The sequence below is a fragment of the Phacochoerus africanus genome, chromosome 2 (assembly GCF_016906955.1).
Source record: "Phacochoerus africanus isolate WHEZ1 chromosome 2, ROS_Pafr_v1, whole genome shotgun sequence".
NCBI classification, from domain to species: Eukaryota; Metazoa; Chordata; class Mammalia; order Artiodactyla; family Suidae; genus Phacochoerus; species Phacochoerus africanus.
In genome coordinates, this window is record NC_062545.1 from 109,604,448 (window position 1) to 109,627,069 (window position 22,622).

The following is a 22,622-nucleotide window of genomic DNA, read 5'->3' on the forward strand; positions in this document are numbered from 1 at the left end:
GGCCTTGCTCAGTGGGTTAAGGATCCGGCGTTGCCATGAGCTGTGGTGTAGGTTGCAGACATGGTTCAGATCCTGAGTTGCTGTGGCTCTGGCGTAGGCTGGCGGCTACAGCTCCGATTAGACCCCTAGCCTGGGAACCTCCATATGCTGCAGGAGTTGCCCAAGAAATGGCAAGAAGACAAAAAAAAAAAAAAAAAGACTCCCCAAAGTCTATACTTTCCTTAGGTAGCTTAAATATTGACTATGTCAATGCCATCTAGGATCAACAACTTCAGAGAACAGGATTTGTTAAAAATGTCTCCGTAGCCAGCTTGGGAAACTTCTTACTAGGGTGGGTGCTTACTAGGTGCAGTTTACATGACTAAACTGTACCTAGAGAAATATGTTTTGAAATATTAATATGGCCTGGCACCTTCCTGATGTTAATCCTTCCAGGCCCATCCTGGTGGCTCAACTGAGAAATTAATTGAAGAGAAAATCAATCTTCCCTCTGCTCTCTGCTTTCATCCTCCTCTACAGCTCTGCCATGCATAGACTCATTCCATAAAAATACACAGAGATAGAACATGCGCATACACACAAATAACTCTCGGCAGGAACCAAAAATCAAAGCCTAACCCCATGGTTTTTAAGTGAGCAAGTCCAATTTCCTTCTTTGTAGCCCTTGACACATGCTGGCTGGGAGCCGTCTGGATTTTTTTCTGCCTTGTTCCTGCACCAGAAGGCTCTGCACTGCAGGTCAGGGGATGATAAGGAAATGAACAGTGTAATTTCCAAGGCCTCTGAACACAGCCCTGTCAGCAGCTCTGGAGGCGGGTTACTCAAGCATAGCTTGAAGAGTGAAAACCACAGAGAGGAAGGCTCAGACAGCCAGCAGTGGCAGGATCTCAGCTGTGCGTGTTACTGCCACCTCCAGCCTGAAAGCCCAAGCCCTGCTGCCTCCCTGGATGAGCTCTGTTGGTAAAAGCTCTTATACCCAAATGGCAAAAATACAAGTTCACACCAGGGGCTGGAAGATTAAGGACTACGACTTAGATTTTCCATGCACTCTTCGGTAGAAACAAAAACATTTAGAGCTCTTCCAGCATCCATGAGATTGCACATGCTGGCAAACCCACAGTAACATCTATCCAACATACCCAACCCCCACACCAGGGATATGGCCAAAAAAGGAAACTCAATTCATATGAAATCTGAAATTCAAAAGGCCACTTCAATATCCTTTGAAACCAATTTCTGGTGTTCTACCCCACCTAACCCCACCATAAATACAAGGACCTCTAGAACACATCACTACATGCAAGTTTCCCAGTCCAGGTTTGGCACTTCTTCAGAAAACAGTACTGAAAGACTTAGCCAACATACTTATCTAGTCACACTAGGCTTCCTGTATAGGTGGAATGTTGCTAGATTTTAATCCATTATTGCCTATAGCAAACTGAGACATATTTCAACTCAAATCATGTTTTTCTTCCTTTTTTCTAATATTTACTGAATGCTCCCCATGTGCCAAGTACTGTTCTGAGTATTTTACATATGAATTAACTAATTTAACTTCACATAAAAACGCTATTTAGGAACTACTGTTTCCCTCATTTTGCAGATGAGAAAACTGAAGTAGCTCAGTTAAGTAATTCGTTTAAGATTGCTCAGTTAATAAGTGGCAAAGCTGGAATACAAACCCTAGTAGTCTGGCTCCAGAGTTTATACTGTTAACCACTAAGTTATACATAAGAGGTGATGTGCAATTTAAATGTAGAAGACTGGTGTTTCAGGTTGGAAGTGGCTCCCAATCCCCACCTTATCAAGAAAATTAACAACGGTTAAAGAAAATTCATAAACATTAAAGTATATAGCAATTATCTGGAGTCTTCTGTAAATACAAATTCCTAGGCTCCTACTCCCAAAACTTATTTAGCAGATCTGGGTGGAGTCCAAGAATCTGCCTTTTTTTTTTTTTTTTTTCGTCTTTTGTCTTTTTAGGGCCCCACCCAGCATATGGAAGTTCCCAGGCTAGGGGTCAAATCAGAGTTGTAGCTGCCGGCCTACACCACAGCTCATGGCAAAGCCAGATCCTTAACCCACTGAGCGAGGCTAGGGATCTATCAACCCTGAGTCCTTATGGATATCGTTAACCACTAAGCCACAATGGGAACTCCAGAATCTGCATTTTTGACACTCGGATGATATGATGCATGTGGTTTTATGGGCCACAATTTCAGGAACTCTGAGACATCTGAGGAACTCTCAATTCCTCAAAGAGCAGGAATCATCTCTTCCATTCACCAGTATATACCGAGTACCAAGCACAATACCTGGAATCTAAAAGGCACTCAAATCATATACTGAATGAATTAAAAATAACGGTAGCTAACAGTATATCATCTCTTTACAAAATAGTTCATATCCACAATACATTTAAGATCTGCCCGATAGGGATACGTCCAAGAAGTACAAGGTCAAGGTTTGTTTTTTTGTTTTGTTTTTTATACCTGCAACTGCCAAATAAAGAGGAAACTGGCAATGTCTCAATGATCACAATGAAAATTTGACTGAATGCAATACTCCAGAACATACACAAACATGCAGCCTCAGGAAGTCAAGCTCAAGACAGAAGTTGAAAAGTAACTTTCCCTCTGTAATAGGGGAGGTTCAGCATCAGCTATAAGTGGTTGTTCTTTGTAAACATCATTACCTTACCAACAGAAGCTAAACTCAAAGATCCTTTAATTACTGAGTGTCTACAATGTTAAAATCGGTATAGAAAACAGGTGAAAGCAGCCATAAGAGCATCTGGATCTTTACATCCAATGTTTCTGAGGCAGAATGTAAAAGAGGAAAAGAGACTCCTTCAGAACAGTAAAGGCTATGTTAAGAATCCCAAAGTAACAATGGAGTTCCTGCTGTGGCGGAATGGGATCAATGGCGTCTCTGCAGCACCAAGAAACAGGTTCGATCACAGCTGGCACAGTGGGTTAAAGGATCCGGCATTGCTGCAGCTGTGGCCAGGAACTTCATATGCCGCAAGGCAGCCAAAAAAAGAAGGGAAAAAAAAAAAACAGAGTAACAATATGCTGTAAGAATTTAGTAAACAAAAACCTGGCTTTGACACTGACTACCAATGAGAGCCTAAGCAAGTCACATGACCTTCTGGGTCTCAGTTTCCTCTTCTATAAAATGACGAGACTGGACAAGATAATCACTCTCAGGGCCCTCCTTGAATTTCAATACCCAGATGGAAAACAGAGCTGTTGAAGAAAAAAATAAATTAAGCTCAGACTTCACTGTAGTTCGACAGAACTGCATCTCAGTTCTACATAAATATCAACTTCTTTTTAATTTTTTCCATGAAGGAAAATGCTTGAGGGCATCTGGTTTCAGGAAGTAAGGCTGACTGCTATGTCATCAATAGCGGAGAAAGAACAGCTAGTGAAGGATGAAGCCGTTAAGAGAGAAAGACTTGGATCAGAAGGAATAAAAAAGAGATCTGACCTTGGTTGAGCAATGAGGGATTGCAACACGAGAGAAATGAGCGGGAAGGCATAAACTAGGGCAAGAAAACAAAACCAAGGGCAAAGGAAGATGCTCTTAGAACACAGGATATGATAGCAAGCATGATCGGAAGGCAAGAGAGCAAAGAGCACACTTTATCATGTTCTTTGTATCCTAAACTAATGGGGGAAGTGGTAAATACATGTGTGCAGCATTCTGAGAGTAGCAGAAGCTGAGACACAAACATGGGGAAAGCAGGGTGCAGAGTTTCTACCTTCCAAGATCAAAAGCAGTAGCTAAAGAGACAAGGAGAGCTTTTGGTTGCAAATTTCTGTAGCCACTAGGGCTTCACTTTACATGATTGGCCGGGGTGGGGGTGGGGGGCACAAAAAAAAAACAAAACACAACAGGAGTCTCACTGTAAACTCCTGATTTAAGACCTAACTCAAAATCCACACAGATAGATCACTACCTTCTGTGGTTTGTAAATTCTTTTTTTCTTGCCTGTCAGAGTAGCAACTCCAGCGCTAAGCTGGGGACATTCAGACAGGCACCCTACCTCCCTTTCCATCCCTAACTTAACAACCTATCAATCAAACCAAAGGCAAGGCAACAGACGAGAGCCAGAAGGCTCTGTCTTGTTTATTCCTCAACATTCCTTTCCCCCAACTCTTCAATTGACAGGATGTATGAGGCAGGAGTATTCAACGACAATTCAGGGCAGCAATACTTGGTAAGAGCCATCTCCCTAGAACTCGGGGCAACAGTTCAGTGAGCCCTGCCAGACAGAGGTGTGGTGGAGCAAAAGTAGGATCTCATGAAGGGAAATCCACATGCTTGGCTGATGGAAATTCATTCAGCCACTGACTGAGATACCTCCTTTGATGAAAGAGAAGGCCTGGAGGTAGAGAATGTGAATATTTAAATCTCCCTCTCTAGCTAGTGGCAGACCTGTGACAATTCTTTCCTATACCACAAACTTTGTCTCCTGTTTCCAAGAGGTGAGAGAGGTAGGGATGGGTGCAGAGACTCCAGCCAAGATACTTTCCAAATTTTATGAGTTTTTCCTCTTCGTGACAGTTTCCAGCTCAGAGTATGTAATTCCTAGATTATATCAAAACATCTGTTTTGCTGTTTTGGTTCTGTTGGTTGTCCTCACATGGAAGGAACATTCCAAACCAGTTAAGCCATAGGCAAGCCCGTATCTCAGAAAGAAAATCTTTAAAAAGTTTTCAAAGACTTAGTTTATAAGCTGTGGTACTAATCATCAAACACTGACTGAGCAACTCTTATACCCCAAACCCTGGGGTTTTTGTTTCTCAAAAGCTGCTCCATACCAAGATTCCTAGCCTTCCCTTTTGCATCTTCTCCTCCTCCACTCCAGAAACACTGCCTCCCTCACAGTGCTTTCATCTCCTAGCAACCTCCAAACATTTATTTAAATAATTACTTACTTCAATGGCCAAATGCTTTATGGAAAGGCAGCCCCCAAAATCAGAGAGTTCAAAAGGATTGAGGGAACAGGGAAAGGAACTGACAAAGCAGGTTCTTGCTTACAGTAACATCAAACTGCATGGCAAAGTTCTCTTCTAAAAGTATTTCTCAGTAATTTTATCTTTCCTCCAAAAACAGAAGCATAGTCTGTCTCCCTTTTCTCTTCCATTCCACTGCCCCACTCTCAGCCTTTTTTTTGGGAGACAAGGCATAAAGTAAAACAAGATTATCAAGGAGAAAACCTCCCTGGCACCAAGATGTATTCTTAGCTGAATATACTGCATCTTTCAGCCCAATTATAATCTGAAGGGCAGTCACCCAACCAGTTCCCGAACCTATAAGAGAAAATAGGTTCCATTTGCTTCTCTGTTGGAGACTTTCAAGGACATTTAGATTTAAATCCAATATGAAGCTAAGCATCATTAATCCTTTCACCCACAGACCCCTACTGGGTTTAGAAGATTGCAACATGAGCCAAAGATTATGAACATGGATATATGGCAAGAGTTTACTCAAGCCAGTAAGAAACAGCCTAATGGGCTTGGAACAGAAGCAAGAACTCCTGGTACTCCTATGCCTCCCTGCCTTTTTTTTTTTTTTTTTTTTCCTTCTCTCTTTTTAAGGCTGCACCCATGGCATATGGAGGTTTACAGGCTAGGGGTTGAATCGGAGCTGTAGCCGCCGGCCTACACCACAGCCACAGCAACACCAAGCAAGGCCAGGGATCAAACCTTCGTCCTCATGGACACTAGTCATATTCCTTTCCGCTGAGCCACAACGGGGACTCCTCCTAGGCCTCTTTAAAACAGGATTATCCTTCTGCATCCCAGAGAAAATGGTTAATCACAGCCAGCACAGGATGCACCATGCCAGTAACCAGCTGGAACTTGACTGTGTGCTGAGGTGGACTGTAGCATCTGCCACCTAAACACAGGCAGCCTCTCTGGCAGCTGCCACTGGTAAAAGGGAGCAAACCATTGTGTTATTAGTGGGAGAGAATTCCCAGCCCTGTTACCAAGGAGGCCCAGATGTTGCTAAGAGCTACAGATGTGCCAGAGGCAAAGACTAAAATACCTACAGCAAAGAAAGCGCAAGCTAGCACTGGAATCCAGGCACTGAGGACACCACCACCTAAACATTCACATCCAGCCTCTATTCATTAACATTTACATACGGAAATCAGTATTCCCTGTTGCAGCTGATGTAATTACAGAGAAATCGATTTACACTGCATCTGCCTGGATCAGCTGAAAGCATAGGATGAGCAGAACAGACAGCAAAAAATCAAGAGCCAGTGAATAGCTCATTACCAGGCTGGCCACTTTGCAGGAAATTGTAAGCTGCAAAAGTTTAAGGCAGCCTGAGCTGACCTTAGACTCATACCTCCTCTGCTCCAGTCCTGCAAGCTCCATTTACTGAGACATGAACTAAGATCATCTTCCCAGAGGAGAACCCCTCGTGGGGCTGCAGGCACCTGCCCTTCCAAGTCAAGCAGAAGACCAGGTATCATTACACTGCTTGGCAGCTATTAAACCACCAGGAGACCTTGATTCCCAGTAGTTGTGGAAGATACCAGACCAAGAACTATACTTTAGTGGCCAAAGACTCTCTTTCAAGGCCAAACTTTCACAGCCATTATACTAATTCCTAAAATCTGATTAAGTATCTCAGTATGCCTACTCCCTTGTTTACCTGCCCCAAACTGTGTTCTTTTGCTCTTTGGCAGTCATAGAACACTTGGTAGATAGAAGGTCATGAAACTTATTTAACCCTTTTCTGTTTCAGCAGAGACTCAGCAGCACCATTTATCTCATTAAAAAATAGCACTCAACCGAAAGCCTATTAAGTTTATCAATTTGTTCTTAAGTTTATCAATGACTCTAAGGATGAAATGCCAATCAAGTTGGGAACCACATAAAGGCTGATGTCAGCCTCTAGTAACAAGCAACCTTGAGGAAGGACAAGGACAAGGTGGGAAGTTCTTGACTTATAGAAAATTCATTCTATGAAGCAGCTTCCCCCAACAACATATATCCTTCTCCAAATGTCCAGGCCTGCTGTTAATGAATCTGTAGGGAATCTCCTAATTTGGAACAAGACCACATTACCATTACCAGCTGCTCTGACCTTGTAATTGGTCATTACCCACAAGCTAATGAGCCTCCCACAGAATGCACACAGTATTTGGCGGTTAGTCCAGGGCAGTTCTGACTGGCAGTGGGCAGCCAGATCTGGCCACCTCTTACCTTTTCAGACTTGACTTTCTTTAGCGGGCGACACTCATTCTCCCCTTCCTCAGGCTCCGGTTTAGCTCCCAAAGGATTGAGCGCTGCCCCAGGCTCAATAGCTATACTCCCAAGTGGCTCCACAGCTCCTGCATCCACCCCTGCACTTCCATCATACTGACCACCCCGTCCTCCCAAGGGTACTGGCTGGAGGACCCCAGGATCCTTTTCTGAACAAGTCCCCACTCCTTCGCTTCTCTCCTTCTTGCTCTTAGATGAGCTGTTCTCCTTCTCCTTTTTGGAGCCGGCTACACTGCGGGATGCCTTAGCCGCCTTCTCTGAGCCCTTGGGAGCAATAGCAGCAACCAGGCTTCCTGCATTGGCACCATCTCCTGAGCGTCCCTGCACCTCTTTCTTGCTAGCTGCCCCCTCACTTGGAGTGAACAGGGATGTCCCTGGAGTGGGTTTGCTAGTGTCTTTGCCACTCTTATTCCTTTTGGATTTTGATTTGCCTTCCTTCCCTTGAGGACCTGGCACTGGGGTCACAAACTTGATGTTGTCTGGTAGTGTGGCCACAGCATTGGGAGCTGGTATCCCCACCTCCTTTGAGCCTGACATTTCCAGTTTCTGCTGGTCCTTTTCCAGATCGGCGTCCAGGTCAATGATGAGATTCCCTACTCCAATGTCCCATTCATCCCCACTGTCGTATGTCTCAACCGGGTTTGCATCCACTCCTTTCCCTCCGGAGGCTCCACTGCTCAAGGACATCTTAGAGTCAACGTCCCACCTCAAGATTCAAGGCTCTTCCTTGCCCCCAGCTTTCCTATTTTCAGCTTCAGCTATGTTCTCAGACCTGCCACATTGGTCAGTACATGCCCAGTGGACAACATCATTGCTGGAAAAAGAAAATTTAAAGAGCTGTTAAAGGAAACAATACAGGCAAAGAGTCAGCCTGAAATAAACTCCCACACAAAACAGACCCTTCCTAGGGGGCAATCACACCACAACGGACAAGACAAACGGGTTCAGTTGTATTTCTAACCAAGTCACCCTGGACCAAGGGAAACACCAATTCCCGCTCCATCTCCCCAGGGGAGAGTGCAATATTTCCAACTGCCCAGAGACTGTGTGGTAAGTCTTAACTAGGAATCTTCTAGAGTTAGTTTCCCATTCCCAAGAGACTGATTTTTACTACCACTGCCAGCTGGCAATCCTCCCTCAATCAATACAGCCCCTGGCACATCCCAGATTCAAGCTCTAGCACAACTTTACTCATACTTCTTTTCTCCCTGTGTCTTCTTGCCTTATCAGAGACTCACAACATGGTCTAGCAAAGGCTAAAGCCCTCTACCAACAGGGCCTGTCCCTACTAAAAATAATATAGATTCCCTGTCATTCTGCTGGTTTTTTTTTTTTTTTTTGGAGGGGGGAATGTCTAATTGTAGGTAAATAAAAGAGAAAAGCAAACAGACTGGGGAAAAATACAATTATCAGGATGGGGGGTAAAAACTGCAATTAGTGAAGAAAAACTTCAGAGCGGACTCGACCAACAAGCTCAAGTTCATTTGAAGTGGACTTATTAAAAACTCCAGATTTCAAATTATGTCTAAATAGCAGAATTCTGTGTAATCTTTCCCACTAAAATATCTATGGAGACACACTCACATACAAAAAATTATTACCCTATCAATAACTGAAAAGTACTAAAAAACCTAATGCTAGAACATAGGATAAATTTCCATACTCTTATGCTATAAAATTGATGGCACTGTATTGATAAATACCAGGACCTCACCACATGAAACAGAGATGACTAAAAAAGGGTGTGGGGTGGAGTGGGTGGTTTAAAAAAAAAAAAAAAAAAAAGGGCAATTTATAGCTCCCCATTCTCCTGAGGTGTGTACCATGTAGAAAACCTGGTATTACTTTATGACAAAGCCAGAGTTCTATTCTTGCTCACTCCTTTGTTTACCATCTTTCTATATCTATTTAGAAAAACAATTCTCATAAGGTAATAAAGCAGAAAGAGTAAACCAGTGGTGGCACAATGAATCCTACAAAGCAAATATCTAACAGGTAAATGCTACAGATAGGATCCAGATAAGACAAAGTATACTTTTACACCTACTCTCTCAAGGCAGTGCCAAAGAAGCAGGGCACAGTTACAAGAGAAGATGTCACCTTAGGAGAGCAAACGTATACCAAGTGAATGTCTGACAGCAAATGGAATTTAAGAGAGAAAGGGGGTGCACATTAATCTGCCATTTAGCTATAGATCTGAGAAGAAAATGCATCCTTTACCCAAGTGGAGAGTTGAGTGCCAACAGCAACCAACCATCACTGGCACTGAGTCCACACAGATCTTACCTCACAAAAGGATGAGCAAAAACTGGGTGGGAAAACATGACACAAGAACTATGAGAAAACACTACCCACAAGGTAAAGGAAGCATAATCCCTGAAGAATTAGAGAAATGATACCTCCGAAAATGACCTAGATTTTTGAAGAAATTTTTGGTAAAATGTTTGGAATTCTCTATACTATACACTCATTCATTCTTTCAAAAAAAAAAAAGTGTATAAAGTGCCTCCTACCTGCCAGGCACTAAAGTAGGTTCTGGGAATACATGAACAAATGAGAGTAAATACCGAAAATAATTCTATTATGAGAGGCAGAGGTCATTTCTAGAATGGGGAATGTGAACTGAATCTGCATAATTCTTTCCAACATCATAACTTGTCACCTCTATAATCTCTGCAACTGTGGCTAGGCTTAGAGCATAATGCACATTCATCTAAGGCTTACTCACATTCCACTAGAGCTGAACTATCGTTAGCATGTAATTTAACCATTAGAACAAATTCCTGTTGTTTATTCTTAGAAAAACAATAAACTTTCAAAATACCTTCTAAAAAAAACAAAAACCCTTTCTCTAGAAAATGGATGGTAACAGAAGAGAGACTCTGGAAGAGTATATAAAGGAAAGAATATAAAGTACATAAAAATGTTAGTGCTTAATGAGAGCTTCTGATACTCTAGTCCACTGCCTAACCTGTTGGATGGAGCAGGATAAACAAAGTATGATAGTAAGGAAGAGATAGCATTAAGAAGACACTAGGCTAAAATGAAAAGAGAAGAATTTAGACAAAAGAGTGTAATTTTTTTTTTAAAAAAAGATGCAAGGAAACAAAAATGCAATACCAATTAAAATTCATACAGAAACCAAAAAAGCAAAAACTAAAACTGTGGAAAATGAATCAGTAAATTACAAGAAAACTTGAGATACTGTTCCAGAAGGCAAAGGAAAAGGCCAGCAAAAAGAAAATAATGAGGAGTTCCCGTCATGGCGAAGTGGTTAACGAATCCGACTAGGAACCATGAGGTTGCGGGTTCGATCCCTGCCCTTGTTCAGTGGGTTAACCATCCGGCGTTGCCGTGAGCTGTGGTGTAGGTTGCAGACGCGGCTCGGATCCTGCATTGCTATGGTTCTGGCATAGGCCAGCGGCTACAGCTCCGATTAGACCCCTAGCCTGGGAACCTCCATATGCCGAGGGAGAGCAGCCCAAGAAAAGGTAAAAAAAAAAAAAAAGACCAAAAAAAAAAGAAAATAATGAGAAAAATTGAAAGATAAAGTATTTAATAATACTGAAGGCAAAACTGAAGAAGAGATTAGAACAAATGGGAGAAAAGCAACCCATCAAGACATAACAAATGAATGACCTCTTGAACTGAAAAAGATCTTGAAAAGGTTCAATACCTTTTCAGCAAAATCAATTTTAAAAAAGCCAAACTTGTGCACATTCTGGAAAATTTCTAATTTACAAATGACAAAAATTAAGCCAACCTCAGGCTCCTCTGCAATATTAAATGTTAAAAGACAATGGAAAATCTACAGAATTTTGGAGAGAAAAGGTTATCTGTCAAGAGACTTATACCGAGTCAAACTGTTCGTCACGTGTAAAAACAAGATTTTCAGTTACATAAGAATACATATATATCCATCTTGTTAAAAACTATCTGAAGCACTAAAATCAGTTCAGTGTAGCATAAAGATGAATAATTCTTAGAAACACAAATGCCAACTGATTTTTGTAAACTGAAGAGTAAATTTAATGCAGATATATCAAAAAGGTATAAGGCAAAGTCAATGTATATAATAATGTTGAACCTCAAAATGTTCAGCCTTAACATCAGTAAGGAAAGACTCCCAAATTCCTTTTGTCCCAGTTCCCTATGTTATGGTCAATTGTTTTTTTATCTAGTAACAAGAAATATCGTCATAACATTTTTTTTTTATTGTGTTTCTTCTTAAAAAGAGCTGGATAAGTGAAGTCAGCCATACAATGAGACACCAACATCAAATGCTTTCACTGACATGTGGAATCTGAAAAAAGGACAGACTGAACTTCTTTGCAGAACAGATGCTGACTCACAGACATTGAAAAACCTATGGTCTCCGGAGAAGACAGTTTCGGGGGTGGGGGATGTGCTTGGGCTGTGGGATGGAAATCCTGTGAAATTAGATTGTTATGATCATTATACAACTACAGATGTGATAAATTCATTTGAGTAATTAAAAAAAGAGAGAGCTGGAGATGAAGAGAACAATGGTCTATGTGCATTTCCAGGTTCCACATCTTAAGTGAGATATTCATTAAATGGAGGGATATTCAAGAGTTAAATGAAAGGAGACAAACTGGTTAGCTTCAAATATACAATGGTTGCAGTATGGAAAAGAGAAACTTATTCTGTGATGCTGAGAATACAAACATGAGTAGGAGTTACACAAAGACAGATGTTTAACTCAGGAAAAAAAAATTTATTAACCTGAAATTCTAAAAATGACCCACAACAACTTAATGAAGCTCTATCTTTATCACTGAAAGTAGTGAGGAGAAAAAGCATAATCACCTGTTAAGCAAATAACCTAAAGAATTCCTCTACGTGTGGTAGGGGGTAGTCTGGACGTGCCTAGGGCCTTTCTCAAATCTAAAATTCTACTAAAGTACCTGTTAGATACTGCTTTCCCTCCTGGAATACCACCCAGAATTTCTGAATGACCAGGACACAAATAAAGAGTTCTTGCTGTGTCTCAGCAGTAATGAATCTGAATAGTACCCATGAGGATTTAGGTTCAATCCCTGGCCCTACTCAGTGGGTTAAGAATTCAGTGTTGCTGCAAACTGTGGTGTAGGTTACAGACACGGCTCAGATCTGGCATTGCTGTGGCTCTGGTGTAGGTCGGTAACTGCAGCTCTGATTCCATTCCTAGCCTGGGAACCTCCATATGCCGAGGGTGTGGCCTTAAAAAGAAAAAGAAAGAAAACTATCCTGAGGACTGACATTTTGTGGTCCTGATGTTCTATAAAGAGCCACTGTCCTATTTCTGAGGGGGTTAGGAGTTATCATAAGTGCCACTTTCCAACCTGGTGACTTTTTAGAAATTCAGCTTTCTAAACCCAGCAGGTTTCATCATAACTTTGGTGGTAACTTTCCAAAGATACACTGAAAAATTGCCATGGATTCTTTAATCAGCCTGGCTGCAGCAGCCAAACCACTTTCCATGTGCTCCCTACAGCATCCCTGGCTTTATACAACTAATAATCAACTCTCTGACAGGTCACTGTAGAGATATTTAACCACAGGAGGTAAGGTAACTAACATGGTAGCTAGAAATGAAAAGCACTGACCTCTTGATTCCATGGCAGAGAAAGTGCAGAATCAGAAGAACCACAAAGCACTTTCAACTTGCAAGAGCTTCTATATATATTTTCCTCTCTCCTTTCCTTCTGCCTAACTGCACTATACTTCCCTATTTAGGACCATGATTCACCAAACTTTGGAATTGCCAGTGTATTTGTGCTTTGCTTTGCACCTGATCAACAAGGAACTCCTCTCTGCATGGCTATAGCTAAGGGACCAAGACACACCACGAGAATCACCCCCAAACCCTGTATCTATAATGATAAAAGTTCAGGAGTTCTTTTGCTGCTCAGCAGGTTAAGGGTCTGGTGTCGCTGCAGTGACCTGAGTCGCTGCTGTGGCACAGGTTCGATCCCTGGCCCAGGAACATCTACTTTACGCAGGCATGGCCAGGAAAAAAAAAATTCCAATTCCAGTTTCCTCTCTGGAACCCAACTCTTCAGACTCCCAGCCCACTGACTGGTTCGTAATCACATTTCAGGTCACTGTTTTTTAATAGGGCATATGCCACAGACTACACCACTTCACTATCTCAGTAATGAACAAGGCCTCTCTTCAAGGCTAAGAATGAAAAGGCATCTTCATGTGAGGTCTTAGCCCCTACTCAGAGGACCTAAGCGGCAACTGACCCTACTTATGTCCAAACATAAGAACAGTACCTCTCTTTTTGTCCAGAGAAAAGGATTTCTTTAATTGCCAACTACCTATAGCTAACCTGGTCTAAATAGCAAGCTGTCCAATGCTGTTCCACTGAAAATTTATGTCTTTCCCTCTTCTTATGGGTTTGGATCAATCTTCTTATAATCTTTGGCCTGAGCAAGCAACAGTTGTGTTTGAGTGCATATAATCTGCATGGGGCCCACAGGTCACACACACTTGGATGTGGGGGTGGTCAGTCCAGCTAGCTAGTCCTCACCAAAGCTGTAGGGACAATGAAAACAAAAAACAAAACAAAAATGCTATACTCAATTCTGGGAAGGCAGCATGAGGTAGGAAAAAAGAGCCCTGAGCTTATAATCAAGAGATGTGATTTCTGGAGTCAGATTTCCAATGATCCTAGCTAGGTTGTTAGCCAAGTTGCTTTATTAAATATTAATTTTCTTATTATAAGATGAACGGAGAATCCTCATGGTTCTAAGTATACAATGAGGATTCAAATCTGAAAAATATAAGACAACTCAAAAATGTAAATATCACAAATATTCTCATAATGTTCTAGAGTCTGAACTTAAAGAGGACTGTTTCATGGTTATATACTGTATAGAGATCTAAAGTTTGCTTTTTTTTTTTTTTTTTTTGCTTTTTAGGGATGTACCAGTGGCATATGGTGTGAGGTCGAATCAGAGCTACAGCTGCCAGCCTACACCACAGCCACAGCAATGTGGGATCTCAGCCACATCTGCGAACTACACCACAGCTCATGGCAACACCGGATCCCCGACCCACTGAGCGAAGTCAGGGATCAAACTGCATCCTCATGGATGCTAGCTGGATACATTTCCGCTGTGCCACAAAAGGAACTCCCAAAGTATTTTTAAAATACAGGAAAAATATTTATTACAAATTAAATTACAGGTAGCATTGACATACATTTGAGCTCTATGAAAGAAAATGGCAATCCTTTCTTTTCTCAATTACTCAGTGGTTTTGTTATGGCTTTACCTTTAGGCTACTCCCACTTTCAAATGTGGCTCATAAAGCTTCCATCTAGCTTCAAAAAATCCCCTAGGGCCAAGGTACCAATCTCAAGGCTCATGATTTTAACATCTGGACTATCTCTTTTACCAACTGTTTCAGTCTACTAGGTTGTTGATCCCCTTGATAGACCTTCAAATCTAAATTGTGTGAGGGTCACAGGGTTTGTTGCCCTAGGGAATTACCAATAAACCAATGGGACAAAACAAAGCTGCTAGAAGAAAACCGTATTACACATCTTCCCTGAATACCACCCTGAAATCACATCATATTTAGCCAAATTCAGGTGACGCTAGTACAACATGTAAACCATCCTTGGCAGCTCTAAGCTTACCCAGTTGAAAGAGGAGGTATCTCACTTGCCATTTGCCACACCTGCTCACAAATCAACATAATTTCCAACTAGGGTTCTAATGAGAAACAATCAACTTTCCTTTGGATTTCTCCTTTATTACATTAATTACTTTAGCAAAGGAACTGCATCATCTCAAGTACCATAGCTCTCAGCTTATATCTCTAATGGGGATCAAATAAAGACAGACTAACAGTGCCAATTTGAGAAGATGGATCCAATTCAACAGAGCTCAACTGACCATGTGTCACCTAAGGACAGAAGAGCAAAAGTGTAGCATCTTTCAGTCCCCAGAGTTTATATGATGCATCTCATGGATAGCTTTACGGTCCTCACAGGGTGCTATCCTCAGACAAATATTATGAGGCTTGACCTGTTTCATTTAACATAAGTAACTGACACTTCCACTAGATATAGCTATTCAATGGGGCTCAGGTGTTTGTCAATTCTGCTCCATGCCAGCATATTATTTCACAAGAGGCTAAATAGCATATAAACATGTAAATAATTCAGTAGCAGTCCTACAGGGATTCATTGGTGGAACTGGTTCACAGAGAAAACCCTTACAAAGGCCTATGTGTAAGGAAGCCAAGAAGCAGAAGGCAAAGATAACCTAAAGTAAATAAAGCTCTATCATCCCTTCTCCCCTAACAACTGAGGGGCTATGCAGACCTTTGTAATTTAGATCTTTTCCCTAGTGGGAAATTTTCTGTACTAAAGAGAAAGAAGTGATGTCAAATTCTCAAGAAAAAAAGTAAACAGGGGAGGGAGATCCCTGGTGGTCTAGTGGTTAGGACTTGGTACTTTCACCACTGTGGCCCAGATTCAATCTTTGGTTTGGTTACGGAGATCCCACATGAAGCTGCTGTATGCCACAGCCAAAATTATAATAACAATAACATTTTTGAAAAAGTGAGTTTGGGGTCAATAGATGCAAACTCTTGCATTAATAATGGATAAACAATAAGGTCCTACTATATAGCACAGGGAACTATATCCAATCTCCTGGGATAGAACACAATGGAAAATAACATAAAAAAAGAATGTATGTACATATATATAGATGACTGAGCCACTTTGCTATACAGCATGCATTAGCACAACATTGTAAATCAACTATACTTTAATTTTTAAAAAAAAGTGCATAGTGGAGATGGCTTAGGAATCAGGAGATCCAGGAAATTTGCCCTCCACACAGAACTGTTGTGTCAAAGCTTTTCTATAGCTCAATCTCATCTCTAAAACAGGGAATAATACAGGTCAAGTTCATAGGCATGAGAGAAGGAAAAACGCCTAAGCGTTTTTCAGGAAACATGAGGAATTACCTTCATATTTATATTCTAGACCTCATCTCCCTCCCTAAATCTCTCACTTAACAATGGCTATTCTACAGTAACTTTAAAGAGCATACAAAGAAAGTTTCTCTATCAAAAGATAGTATCTACAGGAGTTCCTGCTGTGGCACAGTGGGTTAAGGATCCAGCACCACCTCTGCAGGGGCTTGGGTTGCTGCTGAGGTGTGGGTTTGATTACCAGCCTGGCCCATGAACTCCAATATGCTGTGAGTATGGCCAAGGGAAAAAAAAAAAAAAAAGATAGCATCTACTTTGTTAAACTAACCATAAAAATGGTGGAATGCAGGAGTTCCCATCATTGGTCAGTGTTAACGAACCCAACTAGTATCCATGAAGATGTGGGTTTGATTCCTGGCCTCACTCAGGGGTTAAGGATTGGCATTGCTGTGGCTGTGGTGTAGGCCAGCAGCTACAGCTCCGAATTGACCCCTAGCCTGGGAACCTCCATATGCCACAGGTACAGCCCTAAAAACCAAAAAAATAAACAAATAAATAAAAAATGGTGGAATTCATACATACATATCCTTTGGGATATCTAAGACAGATGGATTTCTCCAGCCTTGTCTCATGGCCACACTCTGTCCTCTGCACTCCATTCCCACCTCCCAGCCTCACGGCATTTACCTCAAAGACATTCCCTGCCCACATCCTACCTCCCAGAACATGTAATAATTTGATTAACATTTGCTTCCTCCACTAGACTATATGTACCCTGAGGGTAAAGGGCTATTTCTCTTTTGCTCACCATTGTAACCTAACAACAGTGTTTGGTTCAGTCCGCCTTCAATAAATATTTTGGTCAATAAATGAGTGAATGAACACTGCTTTCTTCAATGGGTAGAATCCTAAGTGTCCAGGTTGCCACTTCTCCTCTCCATTCTTGCTTGAGCTTGCTTTGTTACTAATTATAAAATGTCTCAATTACCTGACAGTCTTCAAACTTACTAGACCAGTGTGGATTCCTCTAAAACAAAGGATACAGATAAAGGATACAGAATCTAGGGGAAAAGTTAAAAAAAAAAAAATGCAGTCCTCACATTTCTTAAAAATGACTGGGAATTCCTGTCGTGGCTCAGCAGTTAACGAATCTGCCTAGCATCCATGTGGATGCAGGTTCCATCCCTGGCCTTGCTCAGTGGGTTAAGGATATGCGGGTTAAGGATATGGCATTGTCATGAGCTGAGGCGTAGGTCGCAGACGCAGCTCAGATCCTGTGTTGCTGTGGCTGTGGTGTAGGTTGGCAGCTCTAACTCCGACTGGACGCCTAGCCTGGGACCCTTCATATGCTGCCAGTGCAGTCCTAAAAAACAAACAAACAAACAAACAAACAAACAAAAAACTAACTGCTCCTGCATATTCTCAGCCTTCAGCCTCATCCATGCAATTTCTTCCCAAAACAGGGCTGGACCACAAACCAGGTGTTCTGGACATAACCAACCCCTGGGGAGCCCTCACACTTCTATCTGACTTAAACCACTTAGTTATCACATTTTAAACACCTATGGGTGTTTGTTTGGAAACAAACCCAACTAGTATCTATGAGGATGTGGGTTCAATCCCTGGTCTTGCTCAGTGGGTTAAGGATCTGGTGTTGCTGTGAGCTGTGGTGCAGGTCACAGACATGACTCGGATATGGTGTTGCAGTGACGTAGGCCAGCAGCTATTGCTCTGATTCAACCCTAGCCTGGGAACCTCCATATGCTGAGGGTATGGCTCTAAAAAAGCAAAAAACAAAAACAAACAAACAAACAAACACCTATGAATCAAAGGAGACAGAAGTCAGAAAAGTGGTCCTATCTGCGGGGAGATTACTAAGAAGAAGCATGAGCGAAACTTGTGGGCAGCTGGAAATGTTCTATTATCCTGAACTGGATGGTGATGAGGATATTTTGGGGGATGGAAAAGAAGAGAAGGAAATTACTTACTTAAGGATTACCCTGTGTTTGACTATATTGTAAGACTGATAGCTCGGTTAGAGAATCTGAAAGATTAACACCAAATCAAAAACAGTGATGCACTTAATATTAAACCCTGGGGAGGGGAACAAAAGTTGTATGAGAAAATGTAATAGTAGTATACTAAATGGTTCAATAATAAATATTCACTGTTATAATATATAATGAATACAGATGTAACCAAAAATTTGATTTGATAAGAAGGGGAAGGGCAACAGGAGAACATATTACTTACTATCTAGAAATATGGGAGTAAATACAAGAAAAAAACTGAAAATTTTAAAGCAGTTGCCTATTTATATACTGTCTTTTCAGGGCCGCACCCTCAGTACATGGATGTTCCCTGGCTAGGGGTCGAGTGGGAGCTGTAGCTGCCAGCCTGCACCACGGCAACAGCAATGCCAGATCTGGGTCCTATCTGTGACCTACACCACAGCTCACGACAACACTGGATCCTTAACCCACTGAGTGAGGCCAGGGACTGAACCTTTCATCCTCATGAATACTAGTTAGATTCATTTCAACTGACCCACGACAGGAACTCTGCAGTTGCCTATTTAGGGTAAAACTTGGTAATGGGAAGTGGATTAGTGATTTTCATTAAAAGCCATAGTATTGGAGTCCCTGCCATGGCTCAGCAGAAATGAATCTGAGTAGTACCCATGATGACTCAGGTTCGATCCCTGGCCTCGCTGAGTGGGTTAAGGATCCAGTGTTGTTGTGAACTGTGGTGTAGGTCACAGATGTGGCTCGGATTTGGCGCTGCTGTGGCTGTGGCACAGGCTAGCAGCTACAGCTCCAATTCGACCCCTATCCTGGGCACCTCCATATGCCGCAGCTGTGGACCTAAAAAGAAAAAAAAAGGTACAGTATTATTTCACTTTTAATATAAAGAATATATACTGACAAAAACACAAAAGGTTATGTATTAATCTGAGAAATAAAACATTTTTTTGGCCAGTCCATGGCATGTGGAAATTCCCAAGCCAGGGATCAAACCCATGCTATAGCAGCAACCCAAGCCACCACAGTGACAACTCCAGCTCCTTAACCTGCTGCATCACAAGGGAACCCCTAAATAAAACACATTTTATTTATTTAGTTTTTTTTTTTTTGGTCTTTTTTTGCCTTTTCTAGGGCCGCTCCCTTGGCATATGGAGGTTCCCAGGCTAGGGGTCTAATCAGAGGCGTGGCCACCGGCCTGCACCAGAGCCACAGCAGCGCAGGATCCGGGCCACATCTTCGACCTACACCACAGCTCACGGCAACACCAGATCCTTAACCCACTGAGCTAGGCCAGGGATTGAACCTGCAACCTCATGGTTCCTAGTCAGATTCGTTAACCACTGAGCCACAACAGGAACTCCTTAAAACACATTTTAAAATAATTTTATAAAAAGTTAAACTCACCAAAATATTCCTGGATCCCCTTAATAAGTCATTATAAAACATAGCAATCCAATTAAATTATTAAAAATTCTGTGAGCGATGTGAGGAAGGGTAGAAGAAGTAAAGTAGGTACAGATACTAAAAGGCAATGTAAGGGACATTTGTGGTGATGGCACTATTCATTATTTTGACTGTGGTGGAAATACAACTGCTTAGAACTAAATTTACACACTCACAAATGCGTACAAAACTCAGGAAATCTGAACAAGATGGGTGGATTGTACAATAGCTGGTTGTGATACTGTGCTTTTTCCAAGGTACTACCACCAGGGGAAACTGAGTAAAGGGTACAAGGGATCCCTACTTAATCATTCTTACAACTGCATGAGACTCCTACAATTACCTCAAGAAGATTTAATTTTAGGAGTTCCATTGTGGCTCAGTGGTTACAAACTTGACTAGTATCCATGAGGATGTGGGTTCAATCCCTGGCCTTGCTCAGTGGGTTAAGGATCTAGTGTTGCCATGAGCTGTAGTGTAGGTCACAGATGCAGCTTTGATCTGGCATTGCTGTGGCTGTGGTGCAGGCCAGCAGCTGCTGCTCTGACTTGACCCCTGCCTGGGAACTTCCATATGCCACGTGTACAGCCATAAAAAGCAAAAAAAAATTTTTTTAATTAAAAAAAAAAACCCTGCTAGACCCTATTTTTAATTTCTACTACCTCTAGTGTTAACAAATTTTATTTACTACTGATAAGAGCAACTCAATAATTAAACTAAATTCATTTGAAAGGGTGCTCCCTATCCAACACAGGATCCTAGGATCTGATGAACAAGTCTATATGTTCTCATCACTTGATGTGGTCTGATAATATTCCCTCTGTTTTTAAAAGCTAAAGATTTTTTTTTTTTTCTTCTTACAGCTTCACCCACAACACATGGAAGTTTTCAGGCTAGGGGATGAATTGGACCTGCAGTGGCAGGCCTACGCCACAGCCACAGCAACACTGAATCCAGGCAGCATCCGCAACCTATGCTATGGGCAACACAGGATCCTTAACCCACTGAACAAGGCCAGGGATTGAACCCTGCATCTCATGGACACTATGTCAGGTTCTTAATCTGCTAGGAGCCACAAAAGGAACTCCCTGTAGTGGGAGATTTTTTTTTTTTACATGTCTTCATTAATGCCTTCACCTCCTTTGGTCAGCAGCTCTAATATGTATTTCTTAGGGATCAAAAGAATACACAGTCTCACAAACATTATGCATAGAGGGAAGTTTATTTTTCATCTTTATTTATCTCTCTTTCTAATGTTGCCTAGCATTTCCCTGGCAGCACAATGACCCAGTTTTTTGAGGAATAGTTTACTAAGATTTCTAGTCTCCTTTGGTGGACTACAATTTGTTAGCTAGAAGTTACTCATGCTAACCAAACGGTTTGTACTTTCTGCCTCTTTTAAATGTAATACTATCCACGTTGAAGCTCATATTCTAGTTTTCATTCCACCCACACAGCTAAGATACTCCAGAAGTAAAATTTTAAACAATTTGGGTACCTAAGTACCTGAAAAAAACTTAATGTTATGGGAAAACCTGAATATGTCACTTATGTAAAACATTTATTGAAATGTCAAATAAAATGAGTGTCAGTGCTTAAACCCTTCTACTTAGAAGAGCTTATCATTGAGATGGTTTCTGGAAGTAATGTCATGAGAAACCAGCACAGTGCAATGGGAAAAGCAAAACAAAACAAGGGAGAAGGTAGGAAAAGCTCAGTTCTACTCTTTACTCTCCTCTAAAAGGGTGACAATCTTGGGCAAGTTACTATACTTCCCTAGGCCTCAATATTTCACCTATAAAAAGCTGAGATAATTAATATACAATGCAATGTTATACTCCTACTACAAATTGGAACAGCACCCTGACATCTAATTCATTAACATTCCTACAACAAAATGAGTAAATATTTACTTGAAATAAAACAAAACAAAGGCTATAAATAGCCTCACTAGCCAAAGTCAGGTTTGTGCCTACCTTACAAAAAATTTTGCTTTCAGAACTTTGGGGTTTTAGGACTGCAGAGAAGGAACTGTAGACCTACGTAAAAGTGTTTACTGTCAGAAAGTGAGTTTGCTAATGCACAACAAAACATTTTCTCCCATTCCAAAGACTAAAGTTCTTAAATAGCCTTTGGCCTGACTCTAATAAAAGTCTTTTAAAACTAAACAATGTCAAAAAAACAAAAACAAAAAAACTAAACAATGTCCACTAGTAATAACTGTCCACATACAACTGCTAATGATTCATCATATGTGACTTCTCTTTATGTAAACTAACCCACTGCACTGGCCCCAGGAAGTTAAGTGAATTATACCAAGTCAACTCAATTTACATTTAACCAATTTTCCAATATGGATTTTTTTCCCCTCCACCCTCCAACCACATTTGAAATCTATATCAGTCCTTTAGTGTAATGACCATGCTACTTACAACTTGAAGAGATATACTTTCACTAAGAGATACAGTTTATACTTGAATTCTTTCTAAATTCTTGGGTAGATAGATTTAATCTCATCAGGTTGACTGATTTAACCAAGAAAGGCTAGGCCAGAGTTCCTGGTGGCTCAGCAGGGGTTAAGGATCCAGTATTGTCACTGCTGTGGCTCTGGTTACTCCTGTGGCCCAGGTTCAATCCTGGACTGGGAACTTCCACATGCTGTGGGCATGGTAAAAAAAAAAAAAAGTCTAGGTTGCTAAGAAAAAATGCGTTGGAAAGACTAAATCAACTCAGATCTGCCCTGATGTGGCATGGGTCACTGCTGCAGCACAAGTTCACAAGTTCAGCACCCACCCCAACCCCTCAAAGTAAAAGTGAACAGAAAGCTCTTACCATCAGTAGAGCAAAGAGCTTACTGAATTTTCTTTCTTACACCTAATTTCTAGGTGGCATGTAACTAACC

The 22,622-nt window shown here is 41.4% G+C and overlaps 1 protein-coding gene across 3 annotated transcripts in view; it reads right to left on the reverse strand.

The window, feature by feature from the left end:
• The window catches only part of ZNF609 (zinc finger protein 609), a 243,930-nt gene that overhangs the window by 205,581 nt on the left and 15,727 nt on the right, over positions 1–22,622 (reverse strand). For 2 of the 3 annotated variants that reach the window (XM_047765795.1, XM_047765785.1), the window contains exon 2: positions 7,233–8,106. The exons of the other annotated variant lie outside the window; for it this stretch is intronic. In XM_047765795.1, coding sequence (XP_047621751.1) covers positions 7,233–7,979 — 747 coding nt within the window. In that variant the 5' untranslated portion in view covers positions 7,980–8,106. The remainder of the gene's footprint in view (positions 1–7,232; positions 8,107–22,622) is intronic. 3 annotated transcript variants of the gene reach the window in all.